General features: G+C 41.2%; 1 protein-coding gene across 2 annotated transcripts in view; it reads right to left on the reverse strand.

Annotated features, from left to right (window-relative positions):
* Positions 1-23,090, reverse strand: part of LOC149162696 (uncharacterized) — a 149,396-nt gene extending 126,306 nt beyond the window's left edge. For both annotated transcript variants that reach the window (XM_089437346.1, XM_089437345.1), the window contains exons 1-2: positions 22,579-23,090; positions 21,572-21,648 (exon numbers count right to left, since the gene is read on the reverse strand). In XM_089437346.1, coding sequence (XP_089293472.1) covers positions 21,572-21,648; positions 22,579-22,958 — 457 coding nt within the window. In that variant the 5' untranslated portion in view covers positions 22,959-23,090. The remainder of the gene's footprint in view (positions 1-21,571; positions 21,649-22,578) is intronic.
* Positions 23,091-23,302: the final 212 nt, after the last annotated feature.

Raw genomic sequence — 23,302 nt, forward strand, 5'->3', positions numbered from 1 at the left:
TAAAGAATATCACTCCAGAAGAAGCATGGAGCTCAAACAAACCAGATGTAAGTCACTTTCGTGTTTTTGGAAGTGAAGCATGGGCCCATATTCCAGATGAGAAACATAAAGCTTTAGAACCAAAGAGTGAAAAATGTATTTTTGTTAGATATTCTGAAGATGTCAAAGATATAGACTTATTCCACTTAAGTCCAAAAATGTTATCATTAGAAGAGATGTAAAGTTTGATGAAAATATATTGGCCTGCAAGCCTAGTTCGGCAGATGTGCCACCTCTCCCTATCTCTTCTACTTTTGAAAATATTTCTTCTTCAGATGATGAAAGCGAGGATGAAAATCCTCCCCCACCTTCTCAGGATCCTCCTTCAGCTCCTCAGCTTCCAAAATGGGTCCGTGCTACTCGGGATGCAGCAGGTGATCTTGCCGGTGATCCTACAGATCAGCGACGTACACGTTCTCAGTTCGAGAGAGCCTCTTCTTTACTGGCTCAAGCTTCAGTGAATTATGATCCTGACACCTTTGCAGAAGCTTCAGGCCATCCAGATTGGGAAGCAGCTATGAATGAAGAATATCATTCATTATTGGCAAATGATACATGGGATCTTGTTCCTCTACCAAAGGGACGAAAACTTGTTACATGCAAATGGGTTTACAGAACCAAGTATGGACCAGATGGGAAAGTTGATAAACATAAAGCTCGTCTTGTTGCTAAGGGTTTTTCACAAGTTGAAGGCATTGACTATACTGAAACCTTCTCCCCTGTTGCCAAAATGAACTCTATCTGCCTTGTTCTTTCCCTTGCTGCCTCTTTCAAATGGGAAGTCCATCAGATGGATGTTAAATCCGCCTTCTTGCATGGGGACTTGCATGAAGAAATCTATATGGAACAACCTATTGGCTTTATACAAACAGACTCCAGCCTTGTATGTCGGCTTAAGAAATCCCTTTATAGTCTCAAGCAAGCTCCTCGAGCTTGGTATGCCAAAATGGATAACTTTCTTTTAGAATCTGGCTTCTCTAGGTGTCATTCTGACAATACTGTCTACACCAAGAAAGTGGGCAAGTCTCTTATCATTCTTGTTCTTTATGCTGATGATCTTATCCTGACTGGTAGTGATCCCAACCTTATAAACCATGTGAAGTCTAGCCTTAAAAGGAAGTTTGAAATGACAGACTTAGGACACTTACATTATTTTCTCGGTCTTCAAGTCTTGCAATCCAAGGAAGGTATTTCCCTTTCTCAGTCCAAGTATGCCTGTGATATTCTACGCCACTTTCACATGGAAGACTGTAAGCCAGCCCCTTCTCCCTTTCAGTCTGGAGTCAAACTTTCAGTCACTTGTACTTCTCCTAAAGTTGATGCTACCTTATACCGTTAACTTGTAGGAAAACTTTTGTATCTAACCCATACTCGTCCTGACCTTTCCTTTGCTGTTGGCCTTGTTGCTCGGTTTATGCAAAACCCACGTGAAAGTCATTGGAAAGTAGCTAAAAGAATACTTCGTTATGTTCGAGGTACAGTTCAGTTTGGGATTCATTACAGTGCCGAAGCATCTCCTCTATTGGTTGGTTTCACTGATTCCGATTGGGCTGGTGACCCTGATGATCGGAAGTCTACTGCTGGTTATGTGTTCACTCTTGGTTCAGGACCTATTACATGGGCTTGCAAGAAACAAGGTGCCATTTCTCTTTCTTCAGCAGAAGCAGAATATCGTGGTGCCGTAGAAGCTAGTAAGGAAGCCTTGTGGCTTCGACAGATCCTGTCAAAGTTTGGCTTTCAGCAGCAGCATCCGACTACACTTTGGTGTGATAATCAAAGTGCCATTCAGCTATGCAAAGATCCAGTCCAACATCAGCGCAGCAAACACATTGAACTGCACATGCACTTCATCAGAAAGCTCATTCACGACCATGTTCTTGAAGTGCAATATTGTTCAACAGATGATCAAGTTGCAGACATCTTTACAAAGGCTCTCACAGAGGCGAAGTTCACTAAACTTCGATTTATTGGTTGGAGTTCAGGAAGTTGTCACTAAGGGGGGATAGGCTCTAGTGCCTCCTTCCTTCTCCTATTGTGTCATATTTGTAAATCCTTCAATCCTATCCCAAGTTGTTCTTAAGGGGGGATGTTAGGATATTCCGACACATAGGAAATAGTTAAGTACAACTTGGTCTAGTATAGAGTTAGGTAAAGTGTGTTTCTTTACTATGTACATTTTGTAACTTACAATTCGATGGTCACGATATGTAGTGATCCGACGGTTCATTCTCTCCTCGGTATTACCGACACTTGATCCGTGGCTTAACACCCGATTGGTCCATGATCTCTATTTAAAGAGCATGGAGGGTCATTTGTAGGGTAATCCGTCTATGAGAGAAGCATATGTAAATTTTCATTCTTTTATTAATAAATTGCCTGAAGTGGCCGCGTTGGCTCAGGCCGTGGACTGTTTCCCTCTTTGAGGGTTTTAACCACGTCAAAACACTGGTGTATTGATTTGTGATCTGTTTGTGAGCGGTGTCCTTTGGTGTTCTGTCTGAGGAACTTACCCTGTAAATTCCTACAACTTCTGCCAAGGAAAATCTCTGAAGGGTGAGCCATTTCTGGCACCCTAGTTGTATTCAAAAAACTGCATAATAATAAAACCCTCATATCTGCTACACCAGTTTTCCCGCATTGGGTTTTTCCAGGGACAATTGTCCAAAAATCACGGTGTCCCTTGTGTTGTCTCAGTTTATTTCAGTTGTTGATCTGTATCATAGTTTTAAAACTCCGACTCCGACTCCAACTCGGCCGAGGATCGACTCCGACTCCGACTCTGAAACGATAATGACTAGGCCGGTTCGATTTCAATGACTCGGTCGTTGTAAAAAATACATTAAATATTTATTTTTTATAAAAAAACATAATTTTAAAGATTTTCATTGATGTTTCCAAACACACAGCATTATAATATAGATGGAAGACAACACATGATCAAAGTAGGATCATGAACCAATCCATTATATCAAAATGGTACCCAATGGCAATACATAGTCAACTGTCATACATGATCAAAGACTCAAAAAAAAAACACATAACCAAGGAGGCTAGAAATGGCCTCCACAACAAAAGTAAACTGTGACCAAACTCCAGTACTAGTACTACAGCTACTGGCTAGTAGCTACTGCCAGAGGAGCCAAGATCATGTCGATCAATCTCTGGATCATCATCAGAGTCAGATAGGGGGCCCCATGGCTCCTCCTCATCACCATCATCTCAAACTGCAGCTGTAGAAGTGGTACCACTAGCAGGCTGTGCAACTGCAGCAGATGCAAGCTGAGATAGAGTAGATATGCGGCTGTGCTTCTGTTGTGGCTGAGCAGAGGAAGCACCTACAATTGGAGTCCTTGCTCGCTGTGAGACTGAGGCTGGTGGATTGGGATCTGCATTCAACTGAACAGCATGTTCAAGTTCAACTGATGTCTCGATATCTAAATCTAAATCAAGATCCTCATCAGGATCAAACTCTGCTAGACGACTCTCCACTACCCAATCTGATGTTGGATCAATGTCTTCCAACACAATGGGATCTGAATCAGGTCTTTTGTTCAGCAAATGGTTTCGTCTGAGCCGGAGGTTGTAGTGGACATAAACTAGATCATTTAACCGTTTTTGATCCAAACGGTTTCTCTTCTTTGTGTTACTTGGGAGCAGGAGCGAAAATGGGAGCGGGAGCAACAGTTTCAGAAGCTCCTGGTTTGGGAGCGAATCCCAGAGGAGTTCGACAACCAATGTCACTAACATCAAGGTACATAGAGGAATTGTTGCTCTTGATTAAATACGAGTTCCATACCCTAATACATGACAAAATTCAATGGAAACATTGCAATCCTCCAATCCTGAAATCTTGAAAAAACTGATAAGTCTGCTGGATTTTGAATGAAATCTAAAATTCTACTTTCTCCATATGAAATCCAATGAGGCCGAAACCACTCTCAAACATCCTGAGTCATTTCATGGTAATGTTAAAAATTTAAGTAAAAGGATGAAACCTTAATCTTCATTTTCATCCTTTTACTTTAAGAATTTAACATTACCATGAAATTTGAATAGCATATAAATAGTAGAGAGCATTTGAGTGTGTTAAATAGGGTTTGGGAGGGGGAAATGGACCCCAAATAACATTTAGCTAATTCATAAAACACCTTGAAGTCCAAACCAATCAGCAAACCCCTTAAAATTTCATTAAAATAATGTTAAATCGTTGTTTTAGTGGGTTACGGGCCGTTGTTTGTGACTCGGCCGAGTCAGTACGAGAAACGGCCGAGTTGGCCGAGTCATGGCTGACTCAGCCAACCGAGCCGTTTTTTGTACCGAGTCACCTCGGAGGGCAATGGAACGGACCAACTTGGTCGTTTCCATTTCGAAACGGCCGTTTTTTAACACTATGATCTGTATGTGTGTGAAGGTTGCATTTGTTTTTATTTCGGTATTTATATTAATAAATAACTTGTTAATGGAAAGAGCAAGTAGGAGATAATAAACCAGATAACGCAGTAGGGATTTTTGATGTGTCAGACTTAGAAATTTCCACACGACACATGAAGCAAAGAAACATCTTTGTCAATCCCTCTTAACCAGGGAGGAGCTACCTCTCAACTAGGGAGAGATGTCCATCATTAGTTACTATGATAGTAGCTCTCAGGGCTCTATCATCATTATCACACGTGTGAGCTTTCTCTGTGTTGGTCAAAGTTGTCATTGATGTCAATATGGTATTGTTGAAGATGGTTAAAATGCTAATAATGTCCTAACCCTAAGTGATTGAAAACCCTAGCCTTGACCTATGGAGAAACCCTAAGTGCATAACCTAGGTACATGACAAACCCTAGCTGTTGTTGAAGAAAGTCTAGCTTGACAAACCCTAGCTCTAGCATGGTTAAACCCTAGATGGGTTGAAGAAACCTAGATGAAGAATGATAAAACCCTAGATGCATATGTTACATGCATGGATGAAACCCTAAGCACTAAAATATTGATGCAAGTCCCATGTATATAATGCCCCAGCCTTGTTGAAGCATACCCAAATCCTAAAGACCCTAATCCTATGTTGCACGAAACTTCTAAGAACCCGACGTTTCGGGACGTACCCGTACCCGAAACTCCGAAACTTGGCCGAAACTCGACCATAATGTAATCATCTATGAGAGTAAATATAGACTTTGTTTTTCTTCTAAATTGTCATCTATGGGTCTTATTCTCCTTTTTCTTGCAAGATATTGTGTTATTCACTTATTTATAAATTTATTTTTATATATATAAACATATATGATGTTTTGGATGACGTTTTGGCCGACGTTTCCATTTTTGGGAGGTGGCGTTTCTAAACTTACACGTTTCGGAAACTCCAAAATGTTTCGGCGTTTCGTGCAACTTAGCCCTAATCCTAAGCATAAAAATGAAGCCATAGCAATATGTGTTGAAGTATGCCCTAAAGCCCTAAATATATATTATATGCTTAGATGAAGCCCTAACAATACATGTTGAATCATTCTGTAAAACCCTAAATCTATAAAACCATATGAATTGAAAATGAATTGGAGTCCTAGCCTTAAGCCTATGCATGCATAAAAGAATTCCTAAATGCATATGCCTAGCTTATCTATAAAACCCTAAGGGTTGTCATAAAATATATTCTTGGAAGAACAAAAAATTTGACATTAGAAGAAATCTCTTTAAAAAGCCCTTTGACCAATTTAAAGAAGGCTTCAAACCCTTCCCAACATGACTTCTCCCATTCCTTAATTCATGGACTCATTAATTTTTTTAAATTCATAAAACCAATTATGAACCCTACTCAAGTCGGCTTCACTAAAACATTAGTCGGCTCTCCCACCTAACATGACCGTTCAAATCTTCGCAAAAAGGTATAAATGCAAGTCATGATCAGTTCATTTGATGTATCTCGGTGGAGATAAGAAGAAGTGAAAAGGAAAGCGAAGGAAAGAGTTCACAACTCATAAACTGAAATAGCAAGAGACAAAGACTTATTTGGACTAATTTTTTGTTAAAGTATTTTCTATGCATTAATCTCTGAATTTTGAAATTGTGACTCTATTTGGGAAGAATTGTATTATATCTTTGTCCAAACATAAAAATATTGTGGAAGCTCTCGGACCTTGTGAAGGATTATGTGCGATTCTAAGGAAACTATATTTACGCGCTTAGATCTGTGAGCAAAATCCACAAAAAGCTCAGACCTGTGATAGCTCTTGAAATATGTGGTGGGATCTTTCTCGACCTGTAGACGCAACTCTGTTGATCTGCAGAAACACATTTCTAAAGAGTTTGGACCAATGTTACTTGGGAGCGGGAGCGGGAGCGGGGAGCGGGAGTGAAAACGGGAGCGGGGAGCGGGAGCGAAAACGGGAGCGGGAGCGACCATTTTCAGAAGCTCCCGGTTTGGGAGCGAATCTAGGAGCGATTTTTTAAAAATATATATATATTTTATATTTTTTAATTTTTGATACATGTATGTCAACAAAAACATGTAGAATGATGAATTAGACATAAAAAACATAGATTGATCATTGAACCATATCACATCAATCATTTAGAAATTATAATCGTCATCAACCATGTCCACAAGTTAGTAAAATACATATTACAACTGCAACATATTGAGTCTTATAAATCATGATTCATCAAATTCAATCTTAAAGTTTCAACTTCAAGCTTTCAGAATTGAAAATTCAATAACATTTATCATCATTGATCACCAAAGTTGTACTTGTAAGCTAAGTTTAACCATTACAAGAAGTAATATCGAAGATATTTCTAAGTCCTAACTTCTAACTGTTAACATGATATGAAATGTTAAAAATTTATAAAATGAAACATGAATAATGAGATGAAATGAAACAACTTTAGTCTTTCACAAAGCATCATATTCATAATTCACAATCATTACCAATGAGTTATAATTGCCAAGGCCCAACTTCAAACTTCAAATTTTCATTGTCACAGTGATATAATGTTTACAAAAAATATCATTATGATATGAAAGAGTCAAGAGTCAAGAGTCAAGGACTCAAAACTCAATAGTTATGAAAACTAAAGTCTAATAGAAACTAAAAAAGACAAGTAAACTGTAAATCTACATGTGGCCCTTGCCACGAGAGTCTCCAGGAGTATAAGCAGGTCGTGGTGGTCTTCTAGGAGTCTCCCGCACAGACCAACGACCAGAACTAGAACCTCCATGCGAGGGTGTAGAAGGAGGTGGCGACAGCAAAGGAACAAGACTCAGACCTCGAGCACTGCTACTGGATGGTGGAGGTGGAGGTGGCGTGGCTGCTGCAGCTGCTTCATTTTCATCCCTTACAAGTTCCTCTTCTAGTTCTTCAATATGTACAATGCCATCCTCCAAATTGTCATCCTCTGGGTGATTGTCCCAAATTTTATATGTGGGATCCTCATTAGCCCGATCACAGTAATGACTCAACAACCTCAAGTTGTAGTGCACATAAACCAAGCTTTCTGCTCGGTTTTCATGAGTCTGTTTCTTTTCACATTATGTATATAGTTGTAGGTGCTCCAACACCTCTCTGCAGAAGAAGAATTTACAACCTGTGAAAGAACTTTTTTTGCCAATTTTGGCAAAAGTCCGTGGCCGCCATATGTTTCCCACCATGTGAGAGATTCAAATTTATCTTTGTCGTCCATTGCATGGAAGTTACCATACAAACCAGTGCCACTAAAGTATCTGCCTATTTCAAGGCGCACCGCTGCACATTCCTCCCTGTCAGGTACCAACTTTTCTAATGCTTCCAAATATCCTTTAGTTACCTCTAGATCTAAATGGGGTTTGGTCCTAACCCCACCCCCTGCTGCAGGTTGGCCCAACCAAGATGTAGAGTAGTATTTTGGCGTAAGGATATACGCCAAGCAATGTAGTGGAAGGTTAAGCCTATTCCACCGTTCACACACACAATCATGAATCAGTTTGTACAAGTTGGGATCTCTATTATGAACAATGTCTTTTATTTCCCCCAACATGGTATCCATTTGCTCATACACCTCGCCAATCACTGGTTTGTCTGTATCTGCAAACCGAATCATGTGATAAATTGGCTTGGTGAAATCCAATACCTGCCTCACACTTGTCCAAAACTGCCCATCAAGAGCGGCCTCCTCCACCATTTCAAAACCTGCCATGTCAGCTACATTTGTAGCCCTTTCCTTTAACACCTGCCAATGTGGACTTGATACCATGCTAGCTAATGCCTCTCTTACCTTCAAAAGGCACCTGAAGGTGAGGTAATAGCTACCAAATCTAGTCTTCGCAATCTTCAGCAACTCCAATCTCGAGTGACTGCGGAAAAGGCCATGGGTATTGCTATGATTTGTAATAAATTTTATCATTTGTTTGCCTTTCTTGTACAAATTACCAATCCATTGGTATTGTTCATTTTTGTTTTTGACAATATCATGCAACAGAAGGTTCAATGTGTGAACCAAACATCCAGACCAAAATATGTTGGGGTATTTATCCTCAATAATTGCTCCCGCTGCCTTACAATTAGGAGCATTATCAGTGATGACTTGGATGACATTGTATGGGCCAATACGCTCAATTGTTTCAAGTAATGCTTCTGCAATGTTGATGGCGGTCTTGAACTTGTCTAAGTAATCATGTGCAGCTAGAAAGATGGGACCACTAACAGACACAGCAAGAACACTTATCAATGGCTTGCCTTTTACATTTGTCCATCCATCAGATACAATGGACACCCCATGGTCAGTCCAAGAACTTGTCATTTTATACAAAGAATGTGATATTTTTGCTTTTTCATGATCAAGGCCAACGGTTCTTGCCTTGTCATACCCAGGGCTCTTGTATCCTTTAGGGGCATCATTTATGGCAGAAACCATTTCGTGCCAATAAGGTGAGCGTAGAACATTGAATGGTATCCCACATGCATAGAGAAACCTGTAAACTTTTGAATCCACATCATTCCTACACCCCTCATCAAGGAAATCTGATATGGTTCTACGCCTTAAAGATGATGACCCTGTGCCTCCATGTCCATATCCACTGCCTTGGGAGGATGCTGAAGGAGTTCTTTGTGATTGTGAGCTTGGTTCAAAGAAACCCCTTGATTTTTTTGTTCTGTATTGGGCTTCCTCCTCTTCCCTTATGTATTTGGCTCTATCCGCTGTTGACACCGTTGTACAAGTTTTGATTCCTATTTGTTTCTCTCCATCCCATGGCCTTTTCCCGCAGAGGTATCTTCTAGCACGGATGTATGAACCTATGTAATCAGTGTTGCAATGGGGGCAATGAAATTTAGTGGTTCCACCCCCTCTCCCTGTTTCAGCCCTGTGAACATATTTCCACAATGGAGTTTGATCTTGTTTAGTTTTTTGAGGGTCATGTTCACCCTCCTCCAGCTCCTCCTCATCGGGGTTTTCACCCATTTGACTTTCTCTGGCTTCTTCATCCCCCTCTTCAGTTTGAGGCCCCCTCCGTTTCCTACTCTCCAGCACCATAATAACCATAAAAGGGACCAGGAAGAGGAAAATGCCAATAAATATAGCCAGGTCCATGGTGTTTGATGTTTGTAGGGTTTTGATTCTTGAATCTGCAAATTAATTTAATTTATTGGGATTAATTAATTTAATTTATTAATTTAATTTAAATACATGATTTTTAAACTCAAACAGTTAAATTAAATTAACTAAATTACTATCTAACCAGCTAAACTAACTAAATTACTAAGTTACTTACCTCTGCAGGCTTGCTCCTCGCTCCTTGGCACTTGCTCCTCGCTCCTCAGCACTTGCTCCTCGCTCCTTTGCTCTTGCTCCAGCTCCAAACTCAAGCTCAATAAAGTTAGAATGAATTTTTTTTGGCCCATTGGGCTTTTAAAACCCAAAAAAAAATTTAAATTTTTTTTATTTTTCGGGTCCGCGGATTTTTTTTCCACCGAACCGCTCCCGGAGCGATTTTTAATGCCCGGGAGCGATAATGGGAGCGATCGCTCCCGAGCGTTAAAAATCGCTCCGGGAGCGTCGGAGCGATCGCTTCCTAACAGACCAGGGAGCGCAAATTTTTTTGAGGGAGCGCGCTCCCGAAAATCGCTCCCGTCCGGGAGCGATTTTGGGAGCGCGCTCCCGAGCCGCTCCCGCCCGGAGCGCGATTCGGGAGCGGGTTCGGGGGGGGGGGGGGCGCTCCCCCACAACATAGTTTTGGACCTATAGCGTTGGATCTGTGGCACATGTTCCTGTGGCATATAGAGTTAGAAAATACTGCTTAATAATACAAACCCTCAGTTGTTGCACCGGTTTCCCCACATTGGGTTTTTCTGGGGACATTGGTCCAAAAATAATGGTGTCACTTGTGTGTTATTTCTTTCTTGCTCAGATTCTTGTTTCCGCATATTAATTTAATTGATGGAGGTTGCAGTGTATTAGTTTCGATATTTACCATAGAACACAGTAAATAATTTGTTCAATTATTTGACAAATAGAAGAAACTTAATCAGTTGTTGCAGTAGAAATTTGGGTCTTCCAAATTTTCACATGGTATTGGAGCATAGGTGAAGCAAGAGAGCAAATCATAAGAGCCCAACATGAAGAGAAGGAGGGAGATCGAAGTGCTACGTAGGCAGCAGATCGAATCCCTAGAGAGAATGTGAAATCCAAGCCAGGAGGGCAAGATTTTTGTGGAAGATCTCTCTCTGAGTGAGTTGACAGAGAGGTAAGGTTTCCAAATCGAGATTTGTCAGCGGCAAAGGGAGCAGCGCAGGGCAGTTCTGGTGAGACGCAATTTTCTGCAGTAGTTGTTGGGGCAGAAAAACGTCATAAGAGAGAAGGAGACACTATTTTGAGGGAATTCTTCGTAAGAGGACTTCTAGCCAAGAAGTCTAAATTCTCATTTGTTGAGCAAAAATAGAGAGGAGTAGATCTACTAATTCCAGCAGGGAGTGCGTAGGCCAGCCCAGCAGCAGGATAGAGGAGAGAGGAAGCAGTTTGACATTTTTGTTGGCAGAGATGGCATCTAACAGGTGAGAGATCAAGATCAGTTGGGTTGATTTGGGGTAGCATCGGATGTGCTCTAGCCACGAAAATTGATGGAGAGGCTAAGGCACATGAGATCTCCAATACCCAGAAAGCGTTTGGGCAAATTCTAAACAGTTTAAGAGATTATTAAAATAATTAATATTTTTAATGGAGTCCCTAAGTCTAAACTTAGAGAAAATAAAATATTAATGTGAATTAATATAAAACTGTGTTAGAATGGTCCAAAAGACATGGATCAAGCCAAATCTAATCTTAGCCGTTGATTAGGGACTTAATCTCGGTCGTTGATTTGTCAACGAGAAAAGTATAAGAGGGGGCTTGAGGGTTACTTGAAGAACACACCAAGAGATCAAGATTTCGACTTTCTGGGGCTAGGTTTGCTGAGAAATTTGAGAGAGTGATCAAAGTTGCAGCTGAGGGGCAGTGAATACAGAAGCAGAGAGGCAGTGATAGCACCGGGAGGATCAACGCAGTAGCCGGAGAGAGGGACGCAGAAGCAGCCAAGAGTTCACACAGAGCCAGCCGGGGCTCACGCAGAGGCAGCCAAGAGATGCGCAGTGCCTCAGAGGGCTAGCGTGGGTGACGCAGAGGGCTAGAGGACTGACGCAATGCCTCCAAAGGCTGATGCAGGCCAAGCCAGAGTGACGCTGGGCTAACGCTGGGCCAGAGAGAGGCTGACGCAGTCCCTAGAGGCTGACGTTGGGGTTTCATGGGGCAGATTGGAGCTGTGGAGCTGTCGGAGTGTTTATCCGAGGTTTCAGCCGGAATATCTGCTTCCGAGTAGAGAGGTACTACTGCCGAGATTTTTCTCTGTTGGGTGAGCCAGATTTGGCACCCAGATTGTATTCTGAAACTGCTTAATAAATCAAACCCTCAAATAGTTGCATCGGTTTTCCCGCATTGGGTTTTTCTGGGGACATTAGTCCAAAAACAACGGTGTCACTTGTGTGCTTGTTTCTATTTCCTTCAATTGATGATCTGTAATGTGTTGAGCATGTACTTGTATTTATTTCCAGTATTTACATGGTAAATAACTTGTTAATTAACAAAACAAGTAGGTAGGAATAAATCAGTAAAGTACATGAAGGGTTTCTAACATGTCAGACTTAGAAATTCCAACAAGTTGAATGGAGCATCCAACTATGTGATCTGGAAGGCTTGGATCTCATGCCTTCTGGATGAGCATGATCTCAAGATGTACGTCGACAGTGTGGCAGTTGTATCCGGTGATGCAGATCCACTCAAAAAGTACAAGGCCGAGATGGCAAAGGTAAACGATTGATCCTCGATGGAGTGAGGGATCACATTGTGTGTCACATTGCTCGCAAACAGACAGCCAAAGAGATGTGGGGTGCCTTGGCTACGCTATATCAAGGATCTTCCGAGCAGCGGAAGATGTACTTGAAGGAGAAGTTGAGATCAGCTAGGATGGAGAAATGGGAACGCATTGATCTGTTCCTGTCAAAGCTTCAGGAAGTCTGAGATCAGTTGGCAGTTGTAGGATCAACACCTCAACCTACAGAGATGGTAAGGTTGGCCCTGAATTCAGTTTCAAAAGAATGGCAAGAATTTGTCTAGAGTATCCTGGGCAGAGAGAAATTGTCAGATTAGGAAGGAATGTTGGCCGCTCTTCCACAGGAAGAGATGAAGCGAGACTTAGTCAAGTGCAAACTTGATGGCAGCAGTAACAGTGGGACAAAGCCCAAGGAGGAGGAAGAGAATGTAGCCCTTGCATCTAAGGCGCAGTAGGAGCAACAGAGAAAGAAGAAGGATGTCTCAAATATCAAATTTTTCCAGTATGGTGAACTTGGTCAATACGCTACGCAATGTCCTCTCAAGAAGAAAGACAAGGATGTGAAACATGATCCACAGGCTACAGCCGCAAGATCGAGGAAGAGGAGTTTGCCATGATTGCCCAAATACCTCCAAGGGAGAGGTGGAGTGATCTAGTACTGTAGTTCGAAAGAACTGCAGATGGGCGGGATCCTTAAGGAGTCCACCTCTTGGATCATTACCTTGCTATAGGAGCCCATATCAGAAGTAGCAGGATGAACCAGGATCAATTGATGCAGAGGAGTGTTAGAGTGAGTTGCAATGGCTAGGAGCGCCAGAATCTGAACAACGCAGAGCTAGTGTTGGCAGCAGTGCAGTTGGCACAGAGCAGAGTCAGCAGCAGCACAATGGCTTCAGTAACAACGTACAGACTAGCAACAGTCAAAACTCCAGCAACAGATGCATCATATTGAACACTTGTTTAGTAATTTTGGATGCTTTTCTGTTGTTGAAGCAATAGCAACAGTAGTTGGAGAAGGTTGCAGTGTCGATGCAGCATTGGTAGTGGCAGGACCAGCAGCAACACAAATGCAGCGTTTACAAGGGTTGCAGTACAGATGCAGTGTTGGCAATGGCAAGGTCAGCAGTAGTACAGATGCAGCATTTGCACAGTAGTTGGTGGGTAGTAATGTCAGACATTAGCAGTGCAGAGGGAGATGTTACAGAGAAGGGTGATGCTTCAGTAGGTTGCATTACTAGAGCACATTCCTTGCTAAGAGGGAGTGTTGATTTCTGGTAGCATCAGATGTGCTCTAAGCCTCAAAATTTGCAAGGAGGCTTGGACACATGTATTCTAGAATACCCAGAAATCATTTTGGGAAATTCCACCCGGAGATAGTTTTATTAAAATAATTAATTATTTTTAATGGGTGCCTAAGTCTAAACTTAGGAAATTAAAATAATTAAAGGGTATTAATCAAACTAGGGGTGAAACTTCTAGAAGAAGACGAGGATCAAGCCAAAATGATCTGAGCCATTGATTAGAATCTAATCTGGGTCGTTGGTTACTCAACGAGAAGATTATAAGAAGAGGCTTGATGGGCATTTGGAAAACACATCGAGTGAGAGATCAGAGATCGAATTTCTCAAGAGAGCAGCGCAGCAGTTGCTGGAGAAAGATCGAAATGATTTCTTGCAGTGAGGGGCAGGGATAGTTTCTGGAGGAAGGGTTCCTAATCGGGGAATACATTGCAAAGGAGGCAGAGAAAGATCCAGAAGAGGCAACGCAAAGGCCACGCTGGGCAGCATAGAGCCACGCAGAGCCTAAGAGGAGATTTGAAATTTGCTGGAGAGTCAAGTTCTAGAGCCAGAAGCTGGGGTGTGAGACCAGGAGGGCAGAAGTCGAAGTTCCAAAAGCAAATCGATCAGCCAGAAGGAGTGATGCTGGCCCCAAAAGTTGTGACGCAGAGCAACATAGTGATTGCGCAGAAACTGCGCAGAGGCAACTAGGGGCTAGCCATTCAGTGGTTGGATCAGTGTTGGATCGCCAGTGATAGTGTGAGGTATATCTCACTCATCTCTCTGTCAGTCAGATTCTCTGTATTGGATAGCCAACAAGGCATCCAAAGATTGTATTCAGAAATTACTGCTTAATAATACAAACCCTCAGTTGTTGCACTGGTTTTCCCACATTGGGTTTTTCTGGGGACATTGGTCCAAAAATAACGGTGTCACTTGTGTGTTATTTCTTTCTTGCTCAGATTCTTGTTTCCGCATATTAATTTAATTAGTGGAGGCTACAATGTATTAGTTTCGATATTTACCATAGAACACAGTAAATAATTTGTTCAATTATTTGACAAACAAAAGAAACTTAATCAGTTGCTGCAGTGGAAATTTGGGTCTTCCAAATTTTCACAACAATGACGTCATATCGGAGGTCGGCGTATCGAAGGTTGAGGATGTCCACACTTTGTAACACTTGATACTTGGAAACTTCCGATAAGGGGGCTCCGATATTGGGCTGGCACCACGGTCGCAAAGACTCAAATAACCAAGGGCGTAAGCACTTAACAAAGGAAAAATAGCCCCCTGGCAGGAACAAAAACGCTCTAGCAACTCAAGGCTAAGTGGCAGGTCACGGCCCTCGGTCCTATGGTGATAAATGCGGGAAGGGCTAAGTAGAAGGAGCTCGTCATATCAAAGGTCGGCAATCAGAAGATTAGAATACTGCACCACTGTGAAGATTGTGATATGGAATTTCTTCGATAAGCACAGTACAAAGAGTTAAAGGCATATGGGTTGGCAACTGCAAGATTGAATGCGGGAACAGAGGAGTTGGTCTCAGGAGTAATGGCAACTATCAAAGATCGCCAAGGCAACAAGGACCATGATCCGCAGGAAAGAGTGTTGGGTCTGCCTTGAAGTGATACAAGCCATCTCTGTGCTCCGACGCACGTCTTCAGTGAGATAAAAGTATGGGACTCAGGAAGTAGTGTGCAGGTCACCTGAGAATTAATTTCTCAGCATGGAGCTCCACGTAGTCACACAATGAAGGATTGCCAGGTCGATCTCCGTTTCTGCTTTGTGACAAGCAACCGACAATTGATCGCTCCTAGCTCCAGAGAGTGGGGAATTCAAGCAGTTAAGGTGAAAGCGACAGGTGAACCAGCTGAGCAACTAAAGAGGAACATCATGGCAAAGACGTGGCCTGATCGAAGGCCATCACAAGAATGGCAGGGAGATATTTTCCTCAACCATCATTCAGTTTTCTTTATGTCTATTATTCTATAATTTTTGCATTTTCAAGAACGGAATCAAATCTGATTGTAATCATTTTGGGCAGCAGAACCTTCGCACGTCGAGACAGATAGTCAATTAGACAGCTGGAGCTCGGTTGAGATATTTTGTAACTGTTGTTCAAAGCTCCCCCTCTCCTTATAAATAGAGGGAAGAAACACTTAAGATAGGTTCCCAATTTCTGCATTTTAAAGGCCCAAATTCTGCTTTTGCAAGTTCTGAGCTCTATTTGCAGAGAGAGTGGTTCAGCTTGGTTCAATTTGCTTGTTCATAAGGTGCTCAGACACATACAATTGTTAAATGTAATGGACTGATGATTTGGACTCCATCTTCAAAGACTAATGAAGCAGTTTTGTTGATTGCAATCGGAGCAATGCACAGTATGTTTTCCCCTTTGTATATCATTTCATGTATGTCTTTCCTCTTCTGAAATTGTGTAATGAAGCTGTCGGTTTCACTCTCTCATGGTTGTATGTATGCTGCTAAGTAGTGAGAAGTACCTATGTAAACACAGATTTACTTGTGTTATTTGATAGCCTACAGTACTTGTATGTAAGCACAGATTTACTTATGCTAATTGGTGACAAATGTATTCATGAGGCATAGAGCTTGAGACCTTAATTCACACTCCACTTTTTCTGCATTTTCACCTCCTCACTCTTCCATATTTATGCTGGGGATTGTTGCTTAGGATTTTGTGCTATGTCCAACCCTCTACATCGATTTCCCTCCTTTCCTTCCTCCTGTTCATCTATACTACAACAACAATGTTGAGTTGTGTATTGTTGTGTGTCGACCACCAGTGTTGATTTGGGGTAGCATCGGATGTGCTCTAGCCTCAAAACTTGCGGGAGAGGCTAAGGCACATGAGATCTCCAATACCCAGAAATGGTTTGGGCAGATTCTAAACAATTTGAGAGATATTAAAATAATTAATATTTTTAATGGAGTCCCTAAAGCTAAGATTAACTCTGGCTTGATCCATGACTTTTGGACCCTTCTAACACAGACTTAATCTCGGCCATTGAATTGTCAATGAGAAAAGTATAAGAGGAGGCTTGAGGGTCATTTGGAGAACACACCGAGTTGATCAAGATTTCGATTTCCTAGGGCAGGGTTTGCTAAGGAAGTCGAAAGAGTGATCAGAGTTGCAGCTGAGGGGTAGTGAATATAGAAGCAGAAAGGCAGATATAGTACCAAGAGGATTAGCGCAAAATCTGGGAGAGAGGGACACAGAGCCAGCCAGGGTTTCACGCAGAGCCAATCAGGGCTCACGCAGAGGCAACCAGGAGTTGTGCAATGCCTCAGAGAGCTAGCGTGGGTGACACAGAGGCTCTAAGGGCTGACGAAGGGCAAGCTAGGGTGACGTTGGGGTTTTCGTGGGGCAAATTGGAGCTAGGAGCTGTCGGAGTGTTTATCTAGGGTTTCAGCCAGAACATTTGTCTCCAACTGAGAGGTACTATTGCCAAGATTATTCTCTATTGGGTGAGCCAGTTTTGGCACCCAGATTGTATTCTGAAACTGCTTAATAATTAAAACCCTCAGATAGCTGCACTGGTTTTCCCACATTGGGTTTTTCCGGGGACATTGGTCCAAAAACAACGGTGTCACTTGTGTGTTTGTTTTGGTTTCTTTCAGTTGATGATCTGTAATGTGTTGAGCATGTACTTATATTTATTTTCAGTATTTACATGGTAAATAACTTGTTAATTAATCAAAACAAGTAGGCAGAAATAAATCAGAAAAGTACATGAAGGGTTTCTAACAAATAGACTTAGAAATTCCAACAACCATAACCAACACATTTCTCTTTGAGATTAGCCATATCTACCAGTGTCTATTCCGATCTATGTGTTTGCTTGAGTTTACCTTGGCGAAGGGCTATTGAACCAATTACGTGAAATATGGAGTGCAGCAGAAAGCCTTTAAATAATCTTCGAAAGCACCCCTCTCGGATGCCCTAGGCACTGACTCTTTTCTTTCAACCCGGGGGTTGTCTCTAGGAGGCTTCTATATCTTCTGAAGCACTTATGTGACAGGAGATAGAAAAAGCTACAACACAAAGCATATCTAGATCAGGTACCATTATCTCAAAGATTGTGTGCAGAAAGGGATAATGAAGCTACCATACATTTTCCAATGGGGGAGCAGACAGCAAACATCTTGACCAAGGCATTGGCAAGAAGCAGTTTTGTTCATCACAGAGATAAGTTGGGAATTGTACAGAATCCGTTCCTCGCTAAGAGAGAGTGTTGAAAATAGTAGCAAGAAATTGATTCCTTGATTTGTGCCTTAATTCAAGGAGTCAAATTCGAGTTTCTTCTTTGGCATGCTCAATTTCCAAAAAATTAGGAGATTCCCTAAAATTTAGGATGAGATATGAGGCAGTTAACTAATGTGCTGCAGTGGAAGGACGAGTTACTTGTCTTCTAGTGTGAGTTGATTGAGGAAAAGGATGAGTAGTTGAGTTTCAAGTCCTAGATTTGAAACAAGATGGGTTGCATGTGAGTTTTCACTTAATTAACTCAATCAATCACAAAATCATTCCTTAATTAGAAAACTCACTAAACTTAGCCATTCGAATTGCTATAAAAGAAGGAACGAAGGCACACTTTGTATCATAATTTTGTGTGAGCTTGTGCGAGAAAGAAGCCAAGTGGTTTTCTTGTGCGAACTGTTGAAGGAGGAAGATCCCTTAGAAGTGCACATAGAAATAGGGAATTTCCCTATTTAATAGGAGCCAGATTTGCAGAGGAATTCAGGCCTCTAGTGTGCATAGATTTAGGGAAGCATGGTCAGCATCTTGCAGGTTGTTTCAAGCCTAGACTAAGGCTAAGAGGTCATTGTATTCTCTATTGAAACAAGTGTATTTGTAAGAGATCTATTGCTCATTCTTCTTCAATAATATTCTCAAGCAAGCGAGGGTTTTCCCAGTTGGGTTCCCTAGAAAAATTGTTGTGTTCTCTTGTGTGAATTGTGCATTTATTTATGTTCTATTCCGCTGCAAATTTCGTAGAGAAATTCTGTGTTTATATGAAAAGAAAGTGTCTTTCAGATTGTTCATATTAGCAAATCAGAATTTCGTGGAATTTCTACAAAAGTGGGGTAATTGGGGCAAAACTTGTGAAAGAAGTCAGAATTGGGGCTAAGTGGAGGGAAACTTGCAACCCCTCAAATTAAAATAAGGGGAAGAGACCCCAAAGGGAGTCTGTAAATAGGAGAGAGGAGAATCATTATTATTATCATGGTTGATTGGATATCTCTGTTTTTGTGTGCTGAAGCTCTGAGGGTTTTAAGACCCCTTTTTCCTTTGATTGGTTTCGAGGGTGAAACATCCCACCCAAGCCAATCCCCTCTCTCTCTATTCTGTTAGCATAATCTCTGTGACATTCTTCATCCACTCTGAGGCAATCAAAGGTTTCTGTGATCAAACCTTGACAGCGAGGCAATCATAGGAAATCGTTGGACAGTGGATTAGTACCAGGCTGTGACAGTGGTCTTCCATCTAGCACTTGCCTGTGTCAGCGAAGGGTTTTTTTAGGACAGTTATGACAGCAGACCACCCCTGTAATAGCACGGGTTTCTGAGGTAGGGCTGCGGACCAACTCTAGGGCTTAAATTCAAGCAGCAGTGCATCTCCCAAGACCCCGTTGGGACAAAGGCACCCTCCCCTGAGGCATCTTCCATCTGACGTTAACAAGCAAGAAAGGGTATCTCTCGAAGAATTGACTCAAGCAACAATTGGGGGCATTGTTGAGGCAGCAGCAATCTTATTTTGGACAGCAAGTAGCCCTTGTTGCAACGTAAAGGCTATTTCAGGGCAATACCTTGGCACAGGAGTCTGCTAGGGCAATCCCAGGGCAGCGAAGCCTTTACCTTGGCCACAGGAATCCTGTTTTGGGGCAGCAGATTGGTCAAAGAAGGAGAATGTTGGGCAGCAAAGTATCCATTAGGCATTTCCTGAGAGAGCAAGGATAGTTATGAACTTGTAAGCTGGTTATTGTTGTGTTTTGACTGTGCTTATAATTCTGGTGTAAAGTGCTGTAGTATGCAATAAAAGACTGTCACTGTTTATGAATTGATTAGTGTTGTACAACCAGGACTGTTGGTGCACTAACACTAAGAGTAAGAATGTGAATTTGTGTTTGTTGTGAGCTATTGGTGTGATGATGAGATCTACTGTTTGCCTACATTATTGTGCATTTAAAATGTTTAATATCATCGCTGTCTAATATTGGGATAAATACAGTAATATTGGTCAAATTTATCATATGTTCTTTAACCCTAAGGGCAAAAATTCCCTAAGGATATTATATGGCCCCTATTCAGCATTAAAGGGGGATATGTGTAATGTCTTCTCTCTATGACCCGTTATTTCGATTAAGGGGGGATGCTGAAAATAGGGGTGTAATCTTCACTCTCAGCCATGGCCAACCTTATACATTATTATATTTGCAGGTACGGCTAAGGCCAACCTTGTGCACATAGGCTCAAAGCCCTTCTTGGGAAAAGCACCCTATCTTTGTGTTGAGTATTTATACACCCACTCTCATTTGTATCTATCAAGTGACCGATTCACTCTTAATAAAAGTGATTTACTTAAGAGCATATCAAGTATTGTGCTCTCTCTCGTGCTTGGGTTTCTTTCTCTATCTTGCACAATTGTTCTTGGGTTGTTTTCTCTCTCTAGTGTTTTGGTCTTCTTGTGTGACATCTCTTCAAGTGTTGTGATGTCCTAGTGTTTGTTTATGTTTCTCTTTATTTGAAGTATTTAGGTTACTTGTCTCTTTCAATATAAAATCACATGGAGATGTCTCCCTCCATTACATAGTGATAGGAATTGTAGGTGCATTCCAATCCTCAGTGTGCAGGTAGGTGCATTACAACCCTAAGTGTGCAGGTAGGTGCCCCCAAGCTTTTCTCTTTGTTGTTATTTCTCCTGTGATTGCTATCATCAATACTTGGTAATGTAGTGTCCATTTTGGTTAACCATTACAGGGACATTGCATTAAACAATCAAGCATTTGGCACACGCTTGAATCTCAGGGATTTTTGAATTTTTCCAAATACTGCATTTTTTGACATTCAAGATGTAGAAGGGCACCTTTGATTTTGCTAATATTGGAGATGCTAATGCACTGTTGCTGCATGCTGCCAATGTTTAGAATAATAACATCTTGGCACACTTGAAAAATCATCGAGTTTTATTGGCAACTATGGTGTGCATCCTTCATACTGTTGCTCATTGTATATTAGTCATTGCAAGTGCAGTGTTTAGGAATGTAGCTGCAATATTGGCAACCCATGTTTAAAAACACCAAAGAGCAGCTTGCATTCTACTATTGTACCTAGCACAGGGCCCTAGCCAAAATAAAAATTATCAATGTCAATGTTTGAGAGAGCTGCGTTACCTCTATTTGTACTGCCCTCTAGGATATCCATGTAAGTGTGTTACATCCTCTAAATCAGAATGTTCTTGATCCAGAATACATTTTGCTGGATTGTAATGCCAAGTTAAAATTTGGTGTTATGAGGCATGAGCAACGTTTTGCATCATTATTCTAGCATAACATAACAATCAGAAGAATCAGCCTTGCACAGCTTTCATAAACTTCACATCCTGGAGCAGTACTAGGCAGTGAATTTACGTAGACTTTACCTCACGTGCTCCTGACAGGCTAGGAGCTAATGGGTTCGGAACCTCTAGAGGGTTGTAGAGTGCAATTGCCAACTAGAGGCCAAAGTTTTAAATCCCTCTTTACTTGCACATCGAACATCCCTCTTGAGTCTTTACAGCATACATAAGTGACAACAAAAACCACAATGCAAATGATGCTTGTCCCTGACAATGCGACATCAGGTATCCTTTCTAGGCATTATGTCTATCAATGAAAGAATTTCGCATTGTCTACAAACTCAAGTTTATGGGGCATACCAGTCCGAAATGCAGGAATGGAATTGGAACTGATTGCATCCCTACATGCCCGCATAGCCGCTGCAGTGATATCTTGTCTGCACATGGCTGTGACAGTATTAACACTACCTTTGTCCAACAAATGCAACATTTCAGGTCTAACAGAGAATCATTAATTCAGACCATTTTAATGTACACAAGGATCAATATGCATATAAAATCTGGTTATGCGTGGGTGCATGTGTTTCTTTTAACGTCCTTTAAAACCTGCTGTTTTCCAGCACCTTTTATCTTAGAATCAAAATTAAGAGTTGAGTTTAATCAAAATTTGCATATAAATGCCAAATTTTAAGATTTGGCTTCTGTGGTTGAACATATTTCTGGAATTTTCTAGCTCAGTTTGGTTCTTGAAGGACAAAATATCTCATACAGAGTTATAGTTACAAATATCTGTGTTTTTGTTTCTCATGGGTTTTAATTGCGCAGCAAAGGAGGAAGTGTTTCTCGTCTTCTATGGCTTGAGTTGTGGGTTTTATACCATGGGGCTTGAGTTGTGGGTTTTATACCATGGGTTTGTAGTTAAAATATCTGTATTTTTATTCGTAATGGGTTCTAAATGGGCAGCAAAAGAAGAAGTGTTTCTCGCCTTCTATGGCTTGTGTTATGGGTATTATAAGATGGGAGCTGGCTATTCAAAAAATACATTTTCAAGCAATAAACCAGGAGGACCATGCATTTCAAGATGGAATTATGAATATTCGTTGAACAATAAACTGGGTGGGTCAACATCTTAAAACGGAGTACAGGACTACGTTATGAAAAAATCATTATAAAGCACTAAACAGTTGAGTCTAGGGTTTGATGAAGCTACGTTTAGAAAACAATACCGTGTATTACATGTGTCTTGAACACCTACCCATCCTGATTATGAAAATTTCATTATAAAGCAATGAACAGTTGAGTCTAGTGTTTGATGGATCTACATTTTAAAAACAATACCGTGTATTGCATATGTATTGAAGACCTACCCATGCTGATCATAGCCAACACCCATCTCCACAAATAGAATCTTCATGGACTGGGCTTGAATCTGAGGATGCACATCTGTCTCTACTTTTTTCTCACTATCCATAGCAGCTCTCGCCAATTTAGGACTGACAGGATTGACAGATTTCACAGCCTGATTACCAACGGAGTGCAATGCACTATGTAGTGGTAAATTCCTTAGAGGATGTACGGGTAACCACTTGTTATGCGTCTGAGAAAATGATAAATATGCACTCTTAACAGACACCCAAGTGAAATAATTTAGACCGGGTCTCTTGCAATGTAGTACTAAATTTTCTGAATATGTAAGGTGTCGAGATGGGTTTATATAAGAGAGGGCGGCATGAGCAGAGGACACCATTGAATCTGATAAATTGGGAAAGCAAGATTCGACCTCGGTGAAACTTTGATTGAGCAAATATAGCCACTATTTTTTTTAACTTGCGGCGGACACACAGCACCCAACGAGATGGTAAAATAAAGACGCCAAGTTGATAAAAAGTAAAAAGCACTAAAAAGCACCGGGTCCCAAGCGAAATGGAGAAACCGAAATGGAGAAAGCTACACACGTTAACAAAATGCACTTCCATTTAGTGCAGAAAATACAGCGGCCAACGAAATGATCAAAAGCTAAATAAACAAAATTAATAAAAAAAGCACTGGTACCAAGTCAAATGAGAAAGTTCATTAACTCACTCAATTTTA

This window comes from Pinus tabuliformis, chromosome 5_2 (assembly GCF_031772625.1).
Source record: "Pinus tabuliformis cultivar Carrire ecotype Pingquan chromosome 5_2, CPIR1, whole genome shotgun sequence".
Classification (NCBI taxonomy): Eukaryota; Viridiplantae; Streptophyta; class Pinopsida; order Pinales; family Pinaceae; genus Pinus; species Pinus tabuliformis.